The sequence below is a fragment of the Onychomys torridus genome, chromosome 9, assembly GCF_903995425.1.
Source record: "Onychomys torridus chromosome 9, mOncTor1.1, whole genome shotgun sequence".
Taxonomy (NCBI): domain Eukaryota; kingdom Metazoa; phylum Chordata; class Mammalia; order Rodentia; family Cricetidae; genus Onychomys; species Onychomys torridus.
In genome coordinates, this window is record NC_050451.1 from 51,560,585 (window position 1) to 51,585,708 (window position 25,124).

Genomic DNA, 25,124 nt, shown 5'->3' on the forward strand with positions numbered 1-25,124 from the left:
AAGCCGGCAATGGCCGGTGGTATAAGACGGATGATTCTAAGGTGGCCAGGTGTGATGTGACTTCTGTCCTGAAGGAGCCTGCCTCTTTGACGTCCAGCAGACTGATCTCAAAGGCCAGTGTCACTGCGCCGGTAGGCAGAGTAAACAAGGCTCTTGGCCTGAATATCAGGTTGAGAAAAACCAGCAGAGAAAGATCAACGGAGGATCTCACCTGGAAACTGCAGAGCCACAGGGACACCCAGAGAATACAGCAATCAAAGACCTCTCCTTGGCCCGCTGGAAAGCCCTCCAGGAACACAGCAGCCCGAAGTCTGTGCTGAATCTCGCTGAACCCACTCTGCCAGTCAACGCAGATTCACCAGTGCAGACACAGAAGGCACTGGGGGAAAAGCTGTCCTGACAAGGAGAATTATCCTTGTTGCAATTCCCCCCCCCCCCCCCGGGCTCCGTCAGGGAGAGAGACTAAGAACAAGGACGGGGGTCCTGGCTGTTCACTAGCTCTCATTTCTCCAGCTGACACCCTAAGAAACAGAGGGGTATGATACCCTTGGAGCAGGAAGTGGATTCGCCTATCAGGCAGGACAGACTGTCTCACCCTTCAGGTGGTCTCCATTCGTCTGCTGTGGCCTTGCCTGATCCCCGCTGAGCCCCGAGAATGACAATTTGAATGTAGAAGAAACTGCTTAGGGTCTTGATAAAAGTTAAACCCTAGAAAGCTCCAGGATTCTTGGGAGCAGCCTGCAGCGCCCTCTGCTGGACTTCATCGGCTTTGAGCAGGGTGGACTTAGCGCCCACGAGCTTTTGATTCAGGATTTCGATTCAGCCAATGACGCGTTTTCCAAATCCAGGTTTGATAAATATTTCCTGTAAAAAATTTTCTCTTGAGGCCGGGCGGTGGTGGCGCACGCCTGTAATCCCAGCACTCGGGAAGCAGAGGCAGGTGGATCTCTAAGTTCGAGGCCAGCCTGGTCTACAGAGCTAGTCCAGGACAGGCTCCAAAGCTACAGAGAAACCTTGTCTCGAAGGAAAAAAAAATTCTCTTGAATTTGCTGTACAGAACACATTATAGGGATTTTTTTTGATTCATTGTATTTGAAATGCAATTCTTTTGACCAAATAAATTCCACTACTTGACGCTGCCAGTCTTAGATTTTGCGGTGAATGCAAACTGATCCTGGCCTCACAGATGTTTTCCCATGGTTTTCATGAGTGAAAAGTTTACCTGTTGGAAATAATGTGAAGAAAGGCAAGAGGATTCGAGTTTTGCTTTTAAGAATGTCTGTCCTGGAATAGCAGGGCACAGGCACTCTGATGCTATAATGGGGGAAAAGTGGGTGTAGGAGAGGAAAAAGGAAGAGTTGTTTGAAGATGCTGGCCGTGAGGGGGCAGCTAGAGAGACCGCTGAGATTGAGTACTGACCACACGAGAGAGCCAACACGGTTAGCGCAGGTGTAGGTGAGCCAGTCCTGAAACTGGGACCATGGGGGAACTGTCCCCATTTCCCATCTGGCAGACCAACCCTACAGATGCCCAGGCCCAGGGTTATGACCCGCAGACCGAAGTTACAGGATCTCCACAACACAGGGCGGCATTTGGATGTCCAGGAAGAGTCCTAATGTGGTCCCAGCATCGAACATGTAATGTTGACCGGGGGTCTCAAACCAGACCAATGACTCTTTGTAATGAACACTTGCAAGTAGAGATGTAGAGTCAAGGGGTATATGGAGTGACTTGCTGGGTCACACTGCAGCTTCCATAATGAACGTTTTAATTCCTTCCCTTTTAAAATTTTTTTCTCATTTGATTCTTTTTTTCCTCTTGGGCGTTTTTTTTTTTTTTTTATTTTATTTTTTATTTTCGGGGGGTTGGTGGGCAGCATCGGAGAGCAGATGTGAAGGGACAAGAAATGAAAGGGATCAAGATACATGATGTTAAAAACCCATAAAATAAATTAAAGGACCCAGATCTGATTTTCAGTCCCCACACTGCCCCTGTAACTCTAGGGGATAAACTACCTCTTCTGGCCTCTGCAGGCACTGGACACACACGATGCATGGACATACACACAGACAATAACCCACACACATAAAAATCATTCAATCAATTAATCCTTTACAAATCCCCTTCTGCGTTGAGGCCTGAGCTAGAGAGGAGGTGGTGTTCCATTCAGCTAAGGTAAATGAGACCTTGTGGTGAGACAGTCAGGGAGGAGGCTGTATCAGGAAGGGGCACCCACAGCCTGTGCCTACAGGTGGGAAAATTGTCTGGGTAAGTGTAAGGCGTACGTAATCTGTAAATGACCATGCCGTGTGTTCAGAGGAGCAAAACATCAAACTGTTAGTTTTGAACTTCTACTTTTGAAGGATTTAGAAAGTAAAAATTTTAAATTTTTAAATTTAAAACAAAATGAGTTAAAAATTTAAATTAATAGAAATTTGATGTTTTTCTATTGATTAATTTAAAGTTTCTATTTCTATTGATTAATGAAGCTGGAAGGTTTGTTTTTTTTTTAAGCCTCTTCTATTAGTTTTCAGCCTCTCTCTCCTTCCTCCTCTCTCCATCCTGTTTTCTTTTCTGCTTTCCCATGTTTCTGATTAATTCTCATACGCTTGACGTCCTCATGTATTATACAAATCACTTTCTCCTAGCCTTACTCCAGTCCTCTCCCCTCTCCCCAGTGATCTTTCTCTCCACTCTCTGACCTGGAAACCCTCCATGTCCTGTCTTTTAATTTGTTCCTTTTGTGCAGATTTAACAATGTCTTCTATCTTCATTGTTGCCAGTTGTTAATCTATTGAGTTTCGATTATAGTTGGAAAAACATTTTTAATTAAAAACAACGTATTGGTTTTTCCAGATAGGGTTTCTCTGCATAGTCCCAGGTATCCTGGATCTCCCTCTGTAGCCCAGGCTGGCCTCATATTCACAGAGCTCCGCCTGCCTCTGCCTCCTGAGTGCTGGGATTAAAGACGTGTGCCACAACTGCCCAACCTGGGAACAGGATTTTAAAAATTGTTCTTATTTTTATTTTATGGTTACTTGTATTTAGCCTGTATGTATGTATGTATGTGTAACTTATGTATGTCTGGTACCTGTGAAGTCAGAAGTGTTGGATGCCCTGGAACTGGAGTTAGAGATTGTTATGAGCCAACCTGTGGGGGCTAGGAAACTGAACACAGGTTCTCCAGGAGAGTAACCATTTCTCCAGCTCAAAGGGAGTTTCTCATATTTAAATATTTTGCTTAAATTTGGAAATGTCATAAGGAAATGATATCTGAGCATATTTGAAACCTGTATTTAGTTTTATTGGCAAGCTCACTAGAATCTGGTTAAAGAGCTGGACGTGTTCAGTGTGAAGATTCTATTGCTTTGGGGGTACAAGACTCTCCTGGTGGTGTTCGTCATGGTTTTATTTGATCTTGCTCTTGAGGGGTTCTTGGTAGTCTGAAAAGATAATCGGTGTCGGGATCGGTACGAGAATCCACCACATCCTGCAGCATTTCCACTTTCTTCGGCAAGCACCAATTTCATCTTCTATGACTTTGCAAATGTCTCGTCTGCAAATGCCCTCCAGATGGAGACAGTGTCTCTCCGAAGCACCAAAGCCACTTCTAACTGCAGAGAAGAAACAGGGACGCAGTTAGCCCAGTGTGGTTGCCAGACCTGATCTTGATCTCCCTTCAGGACGCTATGGCAGCTGTGTCAATGTTTACTGTTACCACTTTTCCTTACCTTCTTCCCTCCCCCCATTTTGAGAGGGCAGAATCAAGGTTTCATAGGAAAACAGTGCAAGGTAGTCAGTTGTGGTGCTAGTCTATGCTAAGCTAATATTCCTATTTTATTATTTTGATAAATACATATAATGCTATACAGCATGAGGTTGTATATTATTAGTCCATATTGTGGAATCACTGTTTCCATTGGGTGAGGCTGTCTGTGTGTTGGAGCTGGTGTCTGCGATACTGATATACACTAGGAGAAAGTTAACTCCTTAAACAGTGACTATGGAATTTATATTTCAGGTAGACTTTGACCACTGGTGTACATTTGACACTGGCCACACTGGTTCTAGGATCCAGTGCATGAGTGAGTTCACTATGGTGACTGATTTAGTAACTGGTGTAGAGGTGCTATGGGATGTCTTTCTGTATGCTGTGAATGTGTTGCTCTGATTGGTTGATAAATAAAGCTATGTTGGCCTCTGGTAAGGTAGCTTAGAAGCAGACAGGAAATATAAGCAGATAGACAGGAAGAAGAAAAGAAAGGAGAGAGAGGCCAGCCTGCCACCCAAGGAACAACATGCCAGCAGATCAGTAAAGCCACGGAACATGTGGCAAAACATAGATGAATAGAAATGAGTTAATTTAAGATACAAGAGCTAGTAAGAAGCTTGAGCCAGAGGCAATCCAGTTCATAATTAACATAAGCCTCTGTGTGTTTACTTGGGTCTGAGTGGCTGCGGGACACAGGGAAAACTTCTGACTACACACAGGCATGTGCAGAGAGCTATTAGATCATGGAGTCTACTTGTGAAGAAGCTCAATGTATGAATGGCTCAGTATTCAAGGAGTGAGTATAGGCCGCAAGAAAAAGAGCCAGGTTCTGGTATTGGGCCCAGTTGGAATGTTCGCAACACTGATGGTCAAAGCCATGATCCTGGTAGGAGAGTGGATAGCTCCAGTCTTGGAGTGAAACAATGATGCCCACTTCTTTGTAGAGGTGGCTCAGGTGAGCATCATCTCCCTGTTTCTATATCCCTGGGAGAACTGGTTACCGGTTACCCCAATGGCAGAAGATCCCAGTGTTCTCTGCAGAGCAGGCTGCTTGAGGACCACGAGTGTGGCTAATAATGGTAATGTCTGCATTTCATTTTTGCTCATAGCCTTCTCTTGCAGTCTTTGGATGCCAATCTCATAGAAACCCGTTCTGTGTGAATAATACTTCCTTTTCTTTTTTTCTCCACTGTGCTCCTGGGCATCTTAAATGGCCCTTGAGCCCTCACAGGATACTTTGGTTAAAACAATTGTTATAAGTATTGTGTGTGTGAGAGTGGGAGGGAAGCCAGTATCTCCTACTCTCCATCTTCATGGAATCACTGCTCCAAGCTAAAATTCTGGTCTTTCAATTTCTTCATGTTTTGTTCAACTTGGAAGGAAGCAGGAGTTGCTTTTTCTCTCCATGTTTTGTACTCAACTATCTATTTCAGTGGTTAAGTGTATCTTAGTCATAGACCACCAGCTTTCTGTGCGTGTCATATGTCAGGGGTGGTATAGACAACACGAAAAATACTATAGATGAGCATGAAGCATATGAACTACAGATGGAAAATGTTGAAAAATCAAACAAAATGTCAATGACTAATTATATAATGGTGACAGGAGAATGTGTGAAGAAAGAGACATATTTAAATTATTTACCCAGACGGCAGCAGTAAAACCAAAGTCTGACATAACTGTGTCAAATCACAAAAGGAAAGCATGGAGAGGTCAACATCTCCAGGGGTTTTCAATAATAAGTCGTGTAGAAACACAACCCCAGTCAATCAAGACAGACCTTTAGGAGATACTCTATAAATGACAACTAATTATCAACATAAAAAAATCCCAAATATAAGGTAGCAAATACTCTGAGACATAATTTATAACATGGGCCCAGCAAAAATGAAGGTAAATATAAGTGTGCTCGTAAAAGAAATGTCAAAATATCTATCTATTGTTGAATTGAGTTCTCAGAAATTCCACCTTCCAAGAAAAAAAACTAAGTAGGGGCCTAAAAAGGTGGGTCAACATTAAAAGCATTGCCTGCTCCTCCCAAAGACCTGGATTAGGTTCCCAGCACCCACATAGTAGCTCATAACCATCTGTAACTCCAGTTCCAGAGGATTCAGTGCCCTCTTCTGGCCTCCATGGGTACTGCATGCCCATGGTGTTCTGACAAACGCAGGCAAACCCTCAGATAAATACATCTTTTAATAAATTGAAATGTTTTACCAAGACATCTGCAAGAAAGAAAATACTAAAGAATGTTTTTGGAGGAAACAATGTCATGTAGACCATCTTCAGAACTGAGTTCAAATTCTGTGTTAATATCACTAAATTGATCATATTAACAAGTGTTCTCCAACATTTGCAGATCTGGAAAGAGCAGAAATAAATGCTACTCAGTTTGGGGTATAAAAAGTTATGAAAGCAATTGTTCTCTTCCTAAGAAAGAGCACAGTTGGACAGTGATTTTAAAATAGATCCTGGAGTTTAGAGCTCACTGCAGGCAGGAGCTGAGGACTCGGTGGAAGCTAACTGAGCTTTGTCCAGCTAAAGGGAAGAGACTGGCACATGTTTTCCATGTGTGCTTGATTGGCAGGAGAAAGAAGCAGCTGTCGTTGGCAGGAATGAGAAGAGAGTCCTAAATTTCAAACAAACAACTGAAGGTCGAGGACAATGCGTTTTGTTTTTGTTTGGCCTTCTCCCCCTCTCCCCCCCAATACAGGGTTTCTTTGTGTCCTGGAACTGGCTTTGTAGACCAGACTGGCCTCGAACTCAGAGATCAGCCTGCCTCTGCCTCCTGAGTGCTGGAATTAAAGGCATGCACTACCACCGCCTTGCTACAAAACTAATTTTATGGTTGGGGGGAGTCACTACAACATGAACTATATTAAAGGGTTGCAGCATTAGGAAGGTTGAGAACCACTGTTCAGAGATACATAGGGCAACTCCATGTGGTGGGCATGCAGGAGCTATTCCATTTTGAGGTCTTAATGGGAGACTATTAAGACCTTACTTAGAGTCTCAGATCACAACCTCCACCCCTGTAAAGGGAACATGGGGGCTGAGGGGAAAAAAACTCCACTCTTTAGTTACAAACAGGCACATAGACAGACTGGTAAGGTTTGATGAGAGCAGAAGACAGGACACACTGGGTATGAGGCACCTGGTGCCCGAAATGAACTGAGACAGGAACTCCAACAGAGCCCCTTTGAGGTACAGCAACAGAGAATCCCTGACAATAAGTGGAGATCCAAGGGGTCCCCCTGGAATGGTGGCCACAGCACTCCAGTGGCAGAAACCATTCATAGAGGAATATGAAAAAAAATGAGTTCTATTTTAGACATATTAATTTTGAAATCAAACATCTAAATAGAGAGTGCCATTGGATCGTTCATTCCAAGACTTTTCTAAAGAAAAGTTCAAGGGAGACTAGCTAAGTCCTTTAACAAGTGAATGGCTGTGGACTAGAAGAGAGGACCAGGCACTGAGCCCTGGGGCTCCCCTCCAGGAAGAATCGCCGGAAAAGATGAGGAAGCAGTGGCAGAAACTGAGGAGGAGCTATCCATGAGAGCTCTATCCATCTGAGAATCAAGTGAAGCTTCCCTTCTGGAACATTCGGGTGAACATTATAAAGAGGGGAGGGGCTGACTTTGGAAAAGTGTGTTAACAATGGTAAGTGGCTGGTTGGGCCAACAGCAAGGTGATTATTAATGTCTTCTGTGGGGAGGAAGAGAAAGCTTTTTTAAAAATGAGTGGGTAAAGACAAAAGCAATTTCAATAGAGTTGGGGGCTTAGGGAGAATGTTTGGGGATAGACTTAAGGGAGAACGAAGGGGGATGATTTCAAGAGCAAGAATACAGATCACAATTTTAAGGCGTTTTCCACAAAATGGAACAGGAAAGGCAAAGACAGTTTTGTTTTTAAGATCAGATAAACATTCAAGTATTTGTATCTTAATGGTGATAACCCAGTAGGAATATGATTAATGTAAAATCACTGATATAATGAACTACAGCAGAAAAATCCCCAAATACACAAGAGGAGGTGGATATATTACACACATTCATAATAAATCTTCTAGTTTTTCTTTGAGTGTTGGGAACACTTATTGTGAAGTAGCTATTTTAAGTGTGTTCTAATCTTTTCTCAATCCATATTACCAGATTGCCATGAAGTATGCTATTCTTTCAATAAATATTTTTTCTGTCTTGTTGATCTTTTTTCCTTTCTTGTATTTGTTATCTCCTTTCCAATTTATTCTTTGGATTTATCATGATATCTCTTCTAACATCCCTATAATGCATGTTCAGCCTACTAAATTTTTGAAGTCGTTTGCCATTCTTCACATCCATCTTATGTTTTCAATTACTGCATATAAACCCATTCCACACTAAGTCATTGCAACGTTGTCTTTGCTTATTAGTCTGGAGTTGTCCCCTTCCTCATCCCACGGTCTATTTTGCAAAGCATTTTTCATGGATAACAACTTTTACAAAGTGTGTTACCTGGGGTGTTGTTGGTTTATATTTTGACCCATTTCACAAAGCCAATAAGCTCCCTCGTTAACTTCCTGTTGGCTGACAGGGACTCTGACTTTTCACTTGTTTGGAAATAATTGCTTGGTAGGTTTGTCTTCCCCACTCAGCCCCCTCTGCCCCCTTCAAATCTTTGTGACCCTCTCCCTGATGAGATTCCATCCTTCTCTTCTGACAGAGTAGATGTCATCATGGATGTTCCTGCCAGTGTCCTAGAAGATCTAGGCATTTGCAGAGAACTCCCCATGCCTTGTAAGGAACCCATAGACACAAAGAAAGGATATAGTACAATGTGATTGCATTTGGCATTTGGGTTAGTGGCAATGGATGTCTATTTCACTCTGTCATAATCTTAGTGGAGCTGTTGATATTAGTTTCTGAACCTGTGAAATTTCCGACCTTCCAGAGAGACGTTTAAACTGAAGACCTTCCCCTCTATAATTAGCCATCAACTTACCTGGAGGTAAGAGGGCCAAAAGGAAGAGGAGAGTATGGAGGAGCAGATGGAATCTCATAGCTGAAAGGTCCATGATGTGATGATGTAGAGATCTGGTAGAGTCTGAGGTCTTGGAGTATGGCAGATGCAGAGCTTTTATGATAGCCCTAGGTCTGTGGTTTGTTCTTGGCTAGCAGAGCCTAACCAAAAGAGAATAACTCATTCTCCCACACCAAATCTTCAGACACACAAAAGGACATAAATGTGGTAAGAACTTGATGAGTGAGAAAACCAAGACCCAAGATAGCCAATACAGTCACCGAGGGGAAGAACAAAGTCAAAAAACAAACAATACCTAACTTCAATACCTACTGTAATATAAATTCACAATAATCAAGATGTATCACAAAATAGCACATTAATGCATCAATAGATGAAAGTCCCAGAATTAGACTTAGAAAAAAATGGTTGCTTTTTTGACAGAAACCGAAGGTAACTAACTCAGTGGGGGGAAAAAAATACATTTCTCAACAAATAGTGCTACAGCGAAACCTGAAACCCATGTTTAGAACTATGTATCTAAGTACATACATTACAGAGTGGTGTGGTGCCTAGAAAACGTTGGAAAATATCTGGGTGACCTACGATTTAACACTGACTTTTTAAGACTTCACTAAAATTAACTTTTCTTATGTGAAAGACATTCTTAGGAAGATAAGAGGAGAAATGATACTGGGGAGAAAGCCTTTATAAAATACCTAATAAAATTCTGGTATCCAGACTACGCAAACAATGCCTACAAACTGGTACGAAAGCAAGCAACACAAAATTAGATCAAAAGAATGAAGAGGGATTTTGCCAGAGATGGGCAGTAAATAACTCTGCTAAAAAGAAAAGGGAAAGAAAACTCACTCAGCATCATACTCTATTGTAATTGTGAATATTAAAGAAGAATCCCATTATGGACCAAATGACCCAAACCTGTAACACTAGCCCTATTGGATATTAGAAATGGTGTGAAGAAAGAGGAATTTTCGCTCATTATAGGACACCAGTACAACTTTGCCATTAAGTAAAAGTGATTAGCAAAATTTATTTTTACCATGTTAATCCTTGGAATCTACCTAAATAGGAATTTTTATACCCATACAAAACCTGCACATGAAGTATAATTAATAGCAACACCACCCCCACCCCCCCCAGGAGCTGAGGACCCAGGGCCTTGTGCTGGCTAGGCAAGCGCTCTACCACTGAGCTAAATTCCCAACCCCTAATAGCAACTTTTTATAACTGTTCAAAATTTTAAAAGCTAACAAGATATTTTCTAATGTACATCCTGATACAGGAAGCATTTTGAGTACAGTGAGACATGACTAAAAAAGAATCACTCCAGGACACATTATATTTAAAATAACAAATTCAGGACAAAGGAGAACATTTAAAGGTTCGAAGAAGAAAATCTAAGTCCTAGATAAAGACAAACTAATCATCACCAAAATCCAGTTTCTCACCGGAAGCTATAAAACTCAAGAGAACATGGAATGATGCACTTCGGTCTCTGCTAGATGACACCCAAGCTAAAACACTACACCCTTCGATACTGAACAAGAAGTAAAGACTTTCCAAAAGACCCACAAACTAAGAAAATTTTAAGCACTAGACTAGCATCGCATAAAATGCTGGGAGAAATCTAGACCCAAAAAAAAAATAAGATGAACACCACCATGAGTTCAAGAGAGTATCACTGCAAGACTAGTCAAGCAAATGAGAATTGGGCAGAGGCCACAAGTAACTGAGTAAAACGCCAAACCTCCAAGATGAAGGATAAAGAAATGAACATAACTAAAAGAAGAAGAAGAAAGACTTAAAAAATAGCAGAACCTAGTACATATCTCTTAATAATAACTTTGAATATAAATGGTCTTAATTCTCTAAAAGATGTAAAATGATTTGATTTTTTAAATAAATCTCAACAACTTGCTTGTAAGAATGTGGTGATAGTGTGTCTGTCCCCCAATATATTGTGTACCCTAATAAACTAATCTAGCTAGGGTCAAAGAACAGAACAGCCACTGGATAAACATAGAGGGCAGAAAATGGTGGCACACTCCTTTAATCCTATCACGTGGGAGGCAGAGATCCCTGTGGATCTCTGTGAGTTCAAGGCCACACTAGGAACAGAGCCCAGTGTGGTGGCACACACCTTTAATCCCAGCACTTGAGATCTCTTGCCTTTGCTTGGGAAAGACACATGCCTTTAATCCCAGAAAGTGATGGCAGGAAGCAGAAAGGTATATAAGGTGTGCGGACCAGAAACTAGAGGCTTTTTAATCTTTTAGGCTTTTGAACAGCAGTTCAGCTGAGATCCATTCAGGTGAGGACTCAGAAGTTTTCAGTTTGAGGAAACAAGATCAGCTGAGGAATTGGCGAGGTGAGGTTGGATGTGGCTTGTTCTGTTTCTCTGGTCTTTCAGCGTTCATCCCAATATATGGCTCCCGGGTTTGTTTTTATTAATAAGACCTTTTAAAATTTGTGCTAGACATAACTAAAAAAAAAGACTTAAAAAATAGCAGAACCTAGTACATATCTTTTAATAATAACTTTGATTATAAATGGTTTTAATTCTATAATTAAAAGTTATAAAATGGTTGATTTGATTTTTTTTTTTTTAAATAAATCTCAACAACTTGCTGCTTGTAAGAAACTCACCTGACTGGTCAAAATATTCTCAGACTGAATATGGAAAGAATAGAAAATTGTATCCAGGTAAACAGAAGGAAAAAAAAGCAGAAAGAAGAGTATTCATAACTAATACAGCAGACTTCAAGGCAAAAAATCAGAGACAAAGACAAAGACAGTCATCACATACTGGTAGATAGAAGAATAGGCCAAGAAGGTAGGGGTGTGTGTGTGTGTGTGTATGTAAACATCATATATGCAAATGATGTCAGACTACACAACTTTATAAAAATATACTGGGCATAAATCAAGAAATAGGCTCAATACAATACTAGTGAGTGATTTTTTTTTTGCGTTCTTTTATTATTAAATTTAAAATTTTTATTTTACATACCAACAAGAGTTTTCTCTATGAGTGGGTGATTTTAATGCCCTCTTTCATTAACAGATGGATAACCAAACAAAAAATTATAGCAAAGAAACCCTGAAGTTAAACACATCATTAAAAAGACTTTAACAGACATCCGTAAAATATCCCCTCCAATAGTTCCAGAATACACGTTCTTTTCATCAGCTCATGGAACTTTTTTCCAAAACAGATCATATCTTCAACCATGAATCAGATCTAAACAAACAACCCCCCCCAAAAAAAAGCCATATTTTTTGCACTTTATTGAATCATGAATTAAACTAAAAATAAAGAGCAAGAGAAACTTACAGAATTTTTTAACACATGAGGGTTACAAGTTACATCAAAGGAAAATGGAAATACAATACCATGAACCTGTGAGATACAGTGAAAACATTCCTAAAATGAAGGCTTATATATGTGAGTGTTTGAGTTTATAAGACAGAGAGAGATCAAATTAATAACCTAGTGTTTTCCTCAAGATCTTAGGAAAAGAGCCAGTGAAATGGTTTAGCAAATAAAGGTGCCTCCTGCCAAAGCTCATAACCTGAGTTGAATCCTTGAGTCACACATGGTGGAAAGAGAAAACAGACTACTGCAAGTTGTCCACTGACGTTCACACATCACTATGGCACACTGGAACCCTACATGTGCATGCAGATACTTACCCTAGATAAATAAGTAAATAAGCATAATAGAAATAATAATTCAGAAAATAGCAGGATAACAAACCAATAGCTTTTTTTACTGGGAAAGAATCTAGATGACAATCAATTACATTAATAATAAGGGCTACAGTGGCTGTACAAGCTTGCATCCCCACCAACAGTGGAGGAGAGTTCCCCTTGCTCCACATCCTCTCCAACATAAGCTGTTTTTAGTGTTTTTGATCTTAGCCATTCTGATGGGTGTAAGATGGTATCTCAGAATCATGATAGAACTCTCATCTAGTGTCTGATGGAAGAGGATGCAGAGATCCACGGCCGAGCCCCAGGTGGAGCTCCAGGAGCCCAATCAATGAGAGAGAAGAGGGATTATATGAGCGAGAGATATTGAGACCATGATTGGAAAAAGCACAGGGACAAATAGCCAAACTAGTGGAAATGCATGAACTGTAAACCAATGGCTGAGGAGCCCCCATGGAACTGGACCAGGCTCTCTGGATTAGTGGGACAGTTGATTAGCTTGAACTGTTTGGAAGGCCCCCAGGCAGTGGGACCAGGACCTGTCCTTGGTACATGGGCTGGCTTTTTGGAGCCTAGGGCCTATGCTGGGACACTTTGCTCAGCCTTGGTATAGGAAGGAGGGGACTGGCTCTGCCTCTGCTGAGTCTACCAGGCTGGACTGACTTCCCCAGGGGAGACCTTGCCTTGGAGGATGTGGGAATGGGGGGTGGACTGGAGGGGAGTGCTGAGAGGGTGGGAGGAGGGAGGATGAGGGAATCTGTGGCTGATATGTGAAAACAAGTTAATTATAATATAAATACATATAACAATAATGGCCACACCCCTAACCCTCCTGCCCCCCCCCAAAAGGACTTATGAGTAAACCTAACCAGGGAGATGAGCAATCAATGCAAAGAAAATTACAAAACACTGAACAAATGGACATATAGACAAATGAAACAGATATTAAAATAGAAGACCCATAAACAAGGTCACACACAGCTACCTGGGAAGACAGGTTCTGAACATACTGAAGAGCAAACAAGACGCTTGCCTCTCCTGTACAAAGTCAACTCTTAAGTGGCTCAAAGACCTCAATGTCACACATGACATTTCTAAAAAAAAGTGTGGATAAATACTCGTGATATTGGCCCAGGAAAAGGCATACTTTTAAACAGGACACCAGTAAGGAAATAACAGGAATTGACAAATGGACTTGCATCAAATTCAAAACCTTCTGCACAGCAAAGGAATCCATTTCCATGATCAAGAGAAAACCTTGAGGCTGTTGAGATATCTCAGCAAGTAAAGGTGCTTGTCACCAAGCCTGACAACCTGAGTTCAACCCCCAGGACCCACATGGTGGAAGAAAAAAACCAACTTCTGCCAAAAAACAATAGTTTAAAACTTATTTTCAATTAAAAAAAGAAACAATAGGCAGGATGGGCAATAATCCTTGCCAGCAATTCATCCATCAGAAGATTAATAACCAGACTATATAAGGAATGCCAAAAGGTTAACACCAGAAGGAAAAACAATCCAACCACTAAAAATGGACCAAAGTACTGAGCAGACATGCCTCCCAATAGTTGTCTATGCCCAATCATGACATGAGGAAACACTCAACATCTTTAGGCATCAGGAAAATACAAATTGAAACTACATTGACGTTCTTTTTAACCCAGTCACAATGGCACCAACAGCAAAACAAACACAACAGCAAAGCAGTACTAGAGGGGATTCAGGGGTGGGACAGGGATGAGTATTCATAGACTAGTGCTGGGAATTGAAATTAGTATAGCTGTGATGGATGCCAGCAGAGGGTCCTCAAAAAGCCAAAAATAGAATTGCCACATGACCCAGCTGTAGCATCCCTGGATATGTGCCAAGAGGAATCAACATCGGCATATGATGATGACGCCTGCATATGTATGTCTATTTACACTTCTCATACTGGCCAAGGAACCAGCCTAGGTGTCTGTGATGGTTTGAATGAGAAAATCCCCCTTTGGCCTAGGTGTTTGAATACCTTGTCCCCAGTTGGTGGCACTGATTGGGGAGGGGATAGGAAGTATAGCCCTACTTGAATAAATATTCCACTGAGGAGCGAACTTTAAGAGTTTTAAAGCCTTGGGCCACTTCCAGTTCACTCTCCTGCTCCCAGTGCTTGCAATTGAAGATGTGAGCACTCAGATTCTTGCTCCTACCGTGAAGCTTGCTGCTATGCCTCCCCACAGTGATGTATTTTCATGTCTCCAGAACTCTTCCGTCTATAGATAAGTCACTTCTGCTTATGGTGTATTATCGAAGCAAAGAGAAGTAACTAGTACAATGTCTATCAACGGATGAATGTATAAAGAAAACGTAATTTAGAGAGACAATGGTGTACTACCAGCCATAAAGAAGAATGAAGTCATGTCATTTAAAGGCAAATGATGGAACTTGAGATGGTCGTGTTGGAGGAGCCAAGCCAAGCTCAGGAAGATAATGATCCCAAGTGTTCTTTCACATGGCTTCTAAAGGCTAACTAAGTTAGAAGTGGAGACGGGGCTCCACAGTTAGGAGTACTTACCACTCTGGCAAAGGACCCCAGTTTGATTCCCAGAACTTATATCAAATGGCTCATAACTGCCTGTAACTCCAACTTCAGGTGATCTGACATCCTTTGGCACCCACATGCATACACACACACACACACACACACACACACACACACACAATAATAATAATAATAATAATATTAATATTATTATTATTATTATTACTATTAATGTCATTTAAAGCACAAATAAATTAAATTAATAGATAAGACTTGGAGATACAAGAAGTCCTGTTATGAGCTGGAGTGATGGGAGTGGAAAGTAGGGGCAGTGAATGTGAGCAAAGTACATTTTTGCATGGATTTCTCACCATTATTCTGTACAGCTAAAATGTACTTTAGAAACAAAACAACATCTTCTGAAAGAATAAGCTTTACCCAAAGAGAAGTGAGGCTTTGCCCTGGGTTACTAGAGGGATTCGGGAATGTTCCCCCTGAGAGGAGTATCTTTCTTTTTCTGGGGCCTTAATACAAGATAGCCTGTGTGTGTTAAGATAAGATTTGGGAACATTGTGTTCGGTGCTCACATCCGGAAAAACTAGAAAAACTAGAGCCTCGACAGTTAGTCCAAACCTCAAGCGGCTGATGGAGACTGAAGGTCATCGGTGTAGGCAGGCTGTGGCTGGGGGTCAACAAAGAGCCCAGACACCTGAGCTTCCTGCCCGTGAGAACACAACTGCTTCCTTTCCATGTTGTGAGACGGGCCACACATCTCTAAAGATGTTGTAGGTGTAATCGGAATGCTTCCAGATGCTCTTCCTGAACATTGTGCTTTCGCTTCATCCTGGGGTTTAAAAATACATATTAAAATGTCTTTAAAAACTCCACAGGTGCTTCAAAAACACCACGACTACGATTATTTACCCTATTTTTGTAGGTCCACCTATATTTTTCCATTCATTTGCATCACAGGAATGTGTCCATTTGTGTCTGTGTGGCCGCTGTTGTCCTCAGCCTTCCCTCAGAATCCTCATTGCTCAGAGTTTGTAGTCCTATGCTCCATTTTATTCCAGGTTTTAGTAATTTGAGTCTCCTCTTTAGGTTTCCTGTCAGTGTATTTAGTTTTATCGTTTGTTTGGACTTTTAAAAGAATCAACTTTCGGCTTCACTCTTTCTCTGCTTCATATTCCGTCAGCTCTCATTCTTTTCTTCATTGTTTCCTTCTGTTTTCCTTGCTCTGAACATGGCTTACTGTTTTCCTCAGTATTCTTGAGGACAGCTTAGGCTAGCAGCCTGTGCTTCCTTGTTGTGTGACACAAGTATTTGGGACTGTACACACCCCTCTTCACACTGGCTCAGTAGGCACCTGGGGCTATACACACCCCTCTTCACACTGGCTCAGTAGGCACCTGGGGCTATACACACCCCTCTTCACACTGGCTCAGTAGGCACCTGGGGCTATACACACCCCTCTTCACACTGACTCAGTAGGCACCTGGGCCTGTACACACCCCTCTTCACACTGACTCAGTAGGCACCTGGGCCTGTACACACCCCTCTTCACACTGGCTCAGTAGGCACCTGGGCCTATACACACCCCTCTTCACACTGGCTCAGTAGGCACCTGGGGCTATACACACCCCTCTTCACACTGACTCAGTAAGCACCTGGGGCTACTATACATACCCTTCTTCACACTGACTCAAGGTTCTGTAGGGTTGTATGCTTTGATTTCATTTACATTCAAAATACTAATTCCCAGTATACATTTCTTCTTTATTTCATCCATCTATTATTTAGAAACAGGCTGTTTGGTTTTCAGACGTTTGCTGCACTCCTTCATCTCCTCCCCCTCTTTCTTACCTATTTAATTCCATTCAGACTGGAGAACATCCTGTTGGTAAAGGCAGTCCCATGGATCTTTTCACCCTCTGCTTGACCACATAATAATGAATCAGGAACACTTCATTATTGAGATATAAAGACCCCACACATCCTGTTCTGGGATTATTGTACTGTGTGGGGGTGTCTTTCCCGGTTTCAGATTCAACATGTACTTTTTTTCTGCTTAACTTTTACAGGTTACAAATTATTAAAAATATAAAATAACTGAGTGTCTTCATATACATCCCTCAGCAGAACAGAGGACTCTCTCTGCATGTCTGTACTGAGCCATCTCATTGGCCTCCAGAATTCCTGATCAATTTTTAAAATGATAAAACTTCTTGGAATGTGGTTAAATGTCTTTTAAACCAACCCTTCTCAACTAATTTAGTGTACAGCTGTGACTAGGAATCACCTGATGCAGAATCAAGACCTCAGGAGCTATGAAGGTGGTGTTGGTATTTAAAGAAGGCATTTTTCCTGTCTAACCCATATCTCAAGACACTAGCTAATCCAGAGGCTTAGAACTCAAATCCAGGCCTCTTGCTACTCCCCACCCCCAGCAGCATTTTACTACCTGGTATTGTTCTACTGATGATAAAAAAAACCTTGAGACTAAATGACCATGTCATTCAACACCTTCCTCAAAGCAAAAGGTTCACAGCACAGCGTTGGAAGCAAATATCCATGCAATATGGTAAGCTGTCCTCAATGACCAAAGCACTGTGGAAGTTCAAACCAAGAATTCAGTGGGTGATTAATTATTAGCAAGTCTAATAATTCTGAGAAATAGTCACTAGTCAAATATCTAGTCACTTAGTAAGCCAGCAGGCACCCAGCAGAGCCTAACTCACTGTAACTTAGTATAGATGGTTGTTTGATCACAAACTTTCATCTGTAGCCAAAATATTTGGAGACCATGTTCCTATTTAGCAAGGTTTTCTGATCAAGGATGTGGTTGCATGCACAGTTTTGATGAGTCCAGGGACCCACAAAACAAGGACTCCAATCTTCCCATAGAGATCACTCTACAGAATGCTGCCATCCATAAACAGCCCTAATGAGGCACAGAGGGACACTCATTGTCAGACAAAGGCATCCAAAGGTAGAGGTCCTCACTGCCTCCCGGAAGCGAGGCCAGGCTTTCTTCCTCCACCATGAAGATCACTATCCTCTGCTTTACCGCTATCTTCTTCACGACTCAGGTTCTACCAGGTAACAAAATAAACTCTGCAGGGAAAATAATGCTCACCCGAGGTCCAAAAGGCATTCTCACAAGAAATCCAGAAGATCCATTGGTGGAGAGGCCTGTAGTCAGCTGATGCATGCATTTTTCTCTACAACTGTAGGTTGGAGAAAATGACATCAAGGGTGTTTCAAGAGCTTGCACCGCTCTTTACTCCATTATAAGTAAAAAATTGGGACGGTTCTAGTAAATCTTTATCTTCAGAGCTCTCTGTTCTCTTCAGAAAAGTTACTGCTGTAGGGCCCGGCAGAAGGGATTGTGGGAGTTATGACCTTGAGAGACTGCTGCAGCCTACAAAATCCCTAATCCATTCCCGTAAAAACCTGCTTCCTTGGCCTTGACCCTATGCCTGAAGGCTTCAGTCCGGCCCTGGTTTTCCCTTCCTTTTCAAGGCCTACCCTGTAAAAGTAGAACTGAGATAAGGAAATCAGAGAGTGTGTCCTGCGTTCAGCTTGAACCATAAGTAAAGCGGCACTTTGCTTGGAGTAATATGTACAGGCTCCTGGCTTTAACCTGCCAATGAAAGCAAATTAGAAAAATCTCCTTCCTAAAGTCATAGAGCAAGAGATACTAAGCAACACATTGCTTTACAACAGAAGGAATCCAGTCTCTTCTTCTCTGATGCCTGCCGGACCTTCAGGGATGGATGGGGTAGAGTCAGAAAGTGATCTTTCATCTCGCTTACTTTGGCTGCGTGCTTTATATGTGCAAAGAGACACTGTTAAAAGTGTCCAGCAGAAATGTCATGGAGGTATGATTATCTTGATAAATCAAGTTTCTTAATACGTGCAATTAAAGACTGCTTACAGCTAGCTAGTTCACAGTGCTCCATCCTGGGGGAGGGAGGGATGGCTTAGATCACAATTCAGATTCAGGAAATACAAAATGGAAAAGGCAAAGATGAAAGTGGGAAGAAAACGGAAATCAAAAACCAGTTTAGCACTGTAGATATTTACTATGCACTGACCCCCTGCTGTTAAGCAGGCACACAAAGAGCAAAATCATACGGTGACCTCTGATTCACAGAAAGTCATACACCACTCAATTTTGGTTGCTACATGAGATTCTGTCTCCAAAAAACCTTGAAATTTGGAAAACCTCTGTGTGTGTGTGTGTGTGTGTGTGTGTGTGTGTGTGTGTGTGTGTGTTGGTGGGTTTGTCATTTTGGTTTGGTTTGGTCTGGTTTGCTTTTAGGAATATGACTTTTTAGGAATATGCTTTTAGGGTTTCTTGTAGCCCTTAAACTGGCTACATAATCAGGGCTGACCTTGAGTTGCTGATCCTTCTGCTTCCACCTCCCAAGTGCTGGAATTCCAGGCATGCACTGCCTCTCGCCTGTGGTGCTTTGGGTCAAACCCTCATGCTAGCTAGGCAAGTACTCTGGTAACTGAACTAAGTCCTCACCAGCCCCCTTACTCACCTTCTCATTGCCATTCAAACAAAATACAGGATGTGTGATGTCACAAAACGAACAGAGGAAAGGCCATTTCTTCTCACCAAAATGGAAATGAGAAATGATTAGTTAAAGAAGCCGTAGGAAGGTGGGTCGTCTCCCATGGACCTTAGGTAGATATCTGCAGTCCAACTGCAGCTTTGGGAGGTCAGGTTAGGAGAGAGGAAGAGAGAGAAAACAGATGGGAAATAGAAAAGGCTGGGGACATAAGTTGCAACTCTGTCCTCATACCTCCATCACTGGGTCCCTAGATGATCTAATCCTTTCCCCTCGGTCCCGTTTCCTCCTCCATCAGTGCTTTGGCAGGAGGATCTGTGGCTCTGTTCTGAGCTAGATAGAAATGACAGGGGTCCACACTGTGAAATGGACAAGGTTTAGTAGCCAAGAAGTTCATTTTACAAAAGCACCCAATGTCACGTCAATTCTTAGGAGTCCACATGACATGTCACATGCGAAGTTTTGTAACTTAAGGACTTAATGTTTGATATCTTTAGCTGTACAAAGCAGCGTAAAGCGTGTGAACTGAGGGTGACGGCAAATTCCTTCACCTATTTGCTACAGAATGGAAACATGAGCGACTCAAGCTATTGTTCCACGGCCATTTCTTGAATTCCCCCTGTGTGCCAGGGTTCGAGCCTGGCTCTTGGGTGCACCGAGTGTTCTGAGATTTCTGCCCTTGAGCAATTCATCACCAGAGAGTGATGTCAGATAAGGACACAGCCATGGTAGAAAGAGAAGAGAGAGTATCAGGGACTATGGGGGTCCAGCCCCTCGAGAGTCCCCTCCCAGGGTCTGGGAAGAATCTACAACCAGCTGATAATTAATCTTGAAAGAAAAGAAATGAATCTATGTACACGAAATTCCTTAGTAAATACACTTTATTATTCTGTGTCGGTCCTCTCTATATAAGCTTATATATACTCTGCTCTCATTTTTAGCTCATTTCTTGCCCAATTTCTCTTTACATTTATCCATTGTCCCCTCTAGGTTCTATCTTAATTTCTTCATCTAGTTCTGTCCCTTCTAGGTTCTCATCCATCTAGTTCTTTCCCATATCAGCTCCTCTCCCATCTCCTTCTCTCTCATCTCCTTTCTCATCTTGTTCTTCCCCATCTGGCTCTTCCTCATCTTCTATCTCATTCCTCTAGTACTCTCTTCTAGCCCTTCAATCTAGTTCTTCCCCTTCTCAGTTTGTTCCTCCCAAGTTTTTACCCATCTAGTTCTTCCATTCTCTTTTCTCTTCTCCGTCCCTGTGCCCTGGAGGTCCTGGTGTATATACACTTACAAGGAGTATTTCCTTGGCAGTGCAAAGCCAGGCTTCCAGGGTCAAACAGAGGGGTGATAAGAATCACATAGAGGGGCAATAACCATTAATTATCATTTGCAACCCCAAAGGGAAGTGACCAATGTGGAAATGAATTAACTAAAGGCTAAATTCAGATAATATCTAAGAAGAGGGATCTTATATGCTCAACTATAGTTTTAAACATGATTGGTAGAAAATATTAAGAATCTGTAAGTTGCTAGGTCAGTGGGAGAAAATAAAACTGCCTTCTTTTTTCCTGTGGCTCCTATCTGTCCAAGCTATCTGCTGTTTTTCTGCAGGGTGGGGGAAAGTGTGCTTGGTCACTAGGCAACCTATGCACAGCTAGATGCCTCTGGTAATAGTTAAAGGGAGATCTGGAACTAGAGGTAAGATTTGGAAAAGGAGGAAGTTAAGCTTAATTGGCACATCTGCCAGGCCTTCTCAAATGGGTAGTCTGTATACTTAACTCTGTACTCTCTAAGAACAGACTTATATCTGATAAGGTACTTTCCTCCATCTGGGGATGGACCTGCCTGGATGCTGCCAATGATTATAATTACAGGGAGGCTTGAACTGGGGTTCAGGCTGAGCATAGTTGTCAGCGCAGAAGGTTATCTAAATATTCTAGAAGTGGTTAGGTAAGAAGTTAGAGGTCTATAAAGTTAGTAAGGCTGTAAAGAAGGGAGGGTCCAAGCTAAATTGTGTAAAGCTTTTATTTAAGTTCCACCTGACCTAGGTGGTGTCTCCTTGTGGAATTTACCTTGAATCAGGAGACTTGCATGTGGACTGTTATTACTGTTAGTCCTTGAACGTGGCTAAGGGAGATACCTGATTCCATAGAAAGCCTTTCCTGAGGCTGTTCTCCAAATACCTTGAATGTGTATGTGAAGAGAGTGATCAGTCCACACTATTAGCCCTTCTTAGGGAAAAATCAATTGGGAAAACTTTGAAGGCACACATGATTTTCATAACAGAAGACAGCTGATATATAACAAGCCAAGTAACACCAAAAGCTCCTTGGAATTTGGCTTCCTCTGAGGAATTTCTTGATCCTTCCACGTAGTGACTTTGCTATAACCAGCTGAATTCTTATGATATATTCCTGAGGCCTGCAACAAGAGAGGGTTCACAAGGTTTCCCTTCCTGGTTCCTGCTTCCTGATGTAATTGGATACCAGATGACCTAGGAATTGAACCCAGGTCCTCTAGAATATCAGTCAGCACTTTTAACCACTGAGCCATCTCTCTCCTCTTTTTTTGAAAAAGAGGGGTCATATGGTCCCTTCTCTCAGTTGGTAGAGCATGAGATTCTTACTCTCAGGGTCATGGGTTCATGCCCCATGTTGGGTGCCATGTAATGTGGTAAATCTACTGGAGTCTGTTTAAGGAGTACTAGGGAAATTTATTAGAGTGAGGAAATACACTAGCAAATACAGAATGGAGTAGACAGCTGAAGTTGTTCTCTGATCTGACTGGGAGCTAATCCACACCAGGAAGCAGGCAGCAGGGAGAAGGGGCTCATGATCCCTCTCCCTTTCCTTTTAAGAGGTCATGTACAATGGCAAGAAGCACTGCCTCCTTCGGGCTCTATAGGCCAAGGTCATGGGCAGAGCAAATATCATTACAATCAGGTTTTTAAGTATTGGTGTAAAAAAATCAAGTAACAATGAACATACATACAAAGTTATTTCCAGATGTGACCCCTCTCCCCCCAGTCTGTGTACTAAGTAAAAATTCATCAAGTCAAGTAAATAGTTACAATAATCCTCTCTGGGCGTAGTCGGGGGCAAGTTCAAGGAAATCTGTTAACATCCAAATGTTGTTTGCCAATCACACTGCATTGAAACAGAAGTCGCTGGGCTGTGGTGGTACATGCTTTTAATCCCAGCACTCAGGAGGCAGAGCCAGGAAGATCTCTGTGAGTTTGAGGCCAGCACCAAAACTACCCAGAGAAACCCTGTCTTGAAAAACAAAAACAAGGAAAAAAAACAGAAGTTTACATTGGGATGTGTTTAAATAAACGACCCTGCTGCCTGTCCATGGGGCATCAACACAGAGGTGAGAATGCTGCAACCTTTCACTTGGATCCTTCATAGTCTGTTTGTCTCCCCCTCCCCCCTTTCCTCTTCTGTATTTTATTATAAATTCTTGTTCATTCCTCAATAAATAATAAATCAAAATAGCAGAATAGAGAAGGCTGTTTTGTTTTTAATTATTATTTTGTGTGTATGGGTGTTTGGGCTAGATGTATGTCTATGCACAAGTGTGGCAGGTACAGGTATGGGCCAAAGAAGGTGCTGGATTCCTTGGAACCAGAGTTACAGACAGTTGCAAACTGCCATGTGGGTGCTAGGAATTGAACCTGGGTCCTCTGAAAGAGCAGCCAGTGCTCTTAACCATTGAGCCATCTTTCCATTCCAAGAAGATACTCTTTAAAAAGCAGCCTTCACGGGGAGAGATGGCTCAGTGGTTAAGAACGCTGGCTGCTCTTCCAGAAGACCCAGGTTCAGTTCCCAGCACCCATATAGTAGGTCACAACTGTCTGTAACTCCAGTTCCAGAGGGTCTGATGCTATCTTCTAGCCTGTGTGGGCACTGAATGCATGTGGTACGCAGATAGACGTGCAGGCAAAACACCCATACAAATAAAAAGACAAAGTATTAAAGTTTGTGTTCTACCTCATCTTCTACTGTGGTTGGGTTCCAAGTGTATTCCATCCTCTTTTCTGGTCTAGGTGAACTCCTGGTTCCCAATATCCCCTGTGGAGTAGGAAAACCGGTATCATAGCCACTGCCTTTGTCCAGCATCTCAGTCCTTCCTCATCCTTTTTCTGAGTCGACACCCTTCTCCCATAGGAAAAATGCACTCCCTCTCATGCAAGCTTTCAAAGGGTCACCCTCTCAGTAAAGGGAATACACATAACCTTTCACAGAGTGGTGCCAGCGAGAGATGACACATACTCACAAGGATGCAAGTAGCCTCCACCCCTCACTGAAAATGGACCAACAGCCTAAGTGTTAGCTCGGAAACAATAAACTGCTAGAAGAGAATGGTGGAGAATTTAACAAGTTGGGTAGACAGCGTGGGTTTTTTTTTTTTTTTTTTAAATCACACCCCAAGAGCAAAAGCAACAATGTAAAACTATGCAAATGGAATAATCTCAAACTCTAAAGAATCTTTGCATCAAAGAAAACAATCAGAAGAATCAAGGGATGAACTGCTCACTGGGAGAAAACATTTGCACTCCATTTATCTGATGAGGAAGTAATATCCAGAATATACCAGGAACTCAATATACAGCGAGAAAACCTGATGTTTTTGTAAAGGGAGAGTTATTTGAATGGACCTTTCTCAAAAGAGAACACACAAATAGCCAAAAAGTATATAGAAAAATTCTAAGTGCCCAGAAAACGCAAGTTGTGTGCATCATACAGTGTCCCGTCACCCCAGTTGGTATGGCTATTATCAAAAAGAGAAAAAAATCACAAAAGCCAATGAGATCGTGATGGAAAATGACTCACACAATGCCAATGGGGATAGAAATTAGTACAACCAGGAAAGGGAGCAGAGCAGAGTGGAGGCTGCTCAGAGTTACAAGCAGAGCCACCCATGGGGTGGGGTCCAGCAATGGCTCAAATGGACAGAACTATTTTCAGGAGCCATCTGTCTGCAATCCAGTGTTTACTGCAACACGAATCACATTAGCAAAGAAACAGAAAACACACTTAACTCCCTATCTTTGGAGGGATGAAGAAAATGTGATATCTAGATCACAAATGCAATAAAATAGCATCCCATCATTTAAAATGGACAAAATCCTACCATTGTCAGGAATGTGGGTAGAGCTGGAGATTAATTACAATGTCCTGTGAAGCCAACCACAGGAAGAAGAACACCATATTACTCTGTTATAGACACTTTCCCCGAACTGGCAACTCTCTAGTGAGCTCTTCTCTCATGAAGCTTTGGAAAGCTGTCTGAACATTGTTTTCATCTGTGACAACATGGGTAGATTCGGAAAACGTATGAAGTGAAATCAACCCAGCCCAGAAATGTAAATAGTGTGTTCTCACTCACTAGTGGAAGCTTAAGGAAGCTGATAATCTATGAGAGGAGAGAGGATCAGCCATCACTGGAGGATCAGCTGGAGCAGGGAATGGTGAGGAGTGAGAAAGTAGAGAATGGACAATACCAGTGGGGGAGGAAGTTC

The 25,124-nt window shown here is 42.0% G+C and overlaps 2 protein-coding genes across 2 annotated transcripts; one reads left to right on the forward strand and one right to left on the reverse strand.

Moving 5' to 3' along the window:
- Positions 1-3,408: 3,408 nt before the first annotated feature.
- Positions 3,409-8,813, reverse strand: Defb109b (defensin beta 109B). Its single transcript, XM_036198880.1, has 2 exons — positions 8,756-8,813; positions 3,409-3,614 (listed from the first exon to the last, which is right to left on the reverse strand). Exons 1-2 carry the CDS (start codon positions 8,811-8,813, stop codon positions 3,409-3,411), a joined length of 264 nt encoding a protein of 87 aa, XP_036054773.1.
- A 9,254-nt stretch (positions 8,814-18,067) lies between these two features.
- On the forward strand, positions 18,068-23,010 carry Defb108b (defensin beta 108B). The gene is given in 3 exon segments (XM_036198514.1): positions 18,068-18,125; positions 22,695-22,757; positions 22,901-23,010. Coding segments are annotated over 3 exon segments (231 nt in total).
- Positions 23,011-25,124: the final 2,114 nt, after the last annotated feature.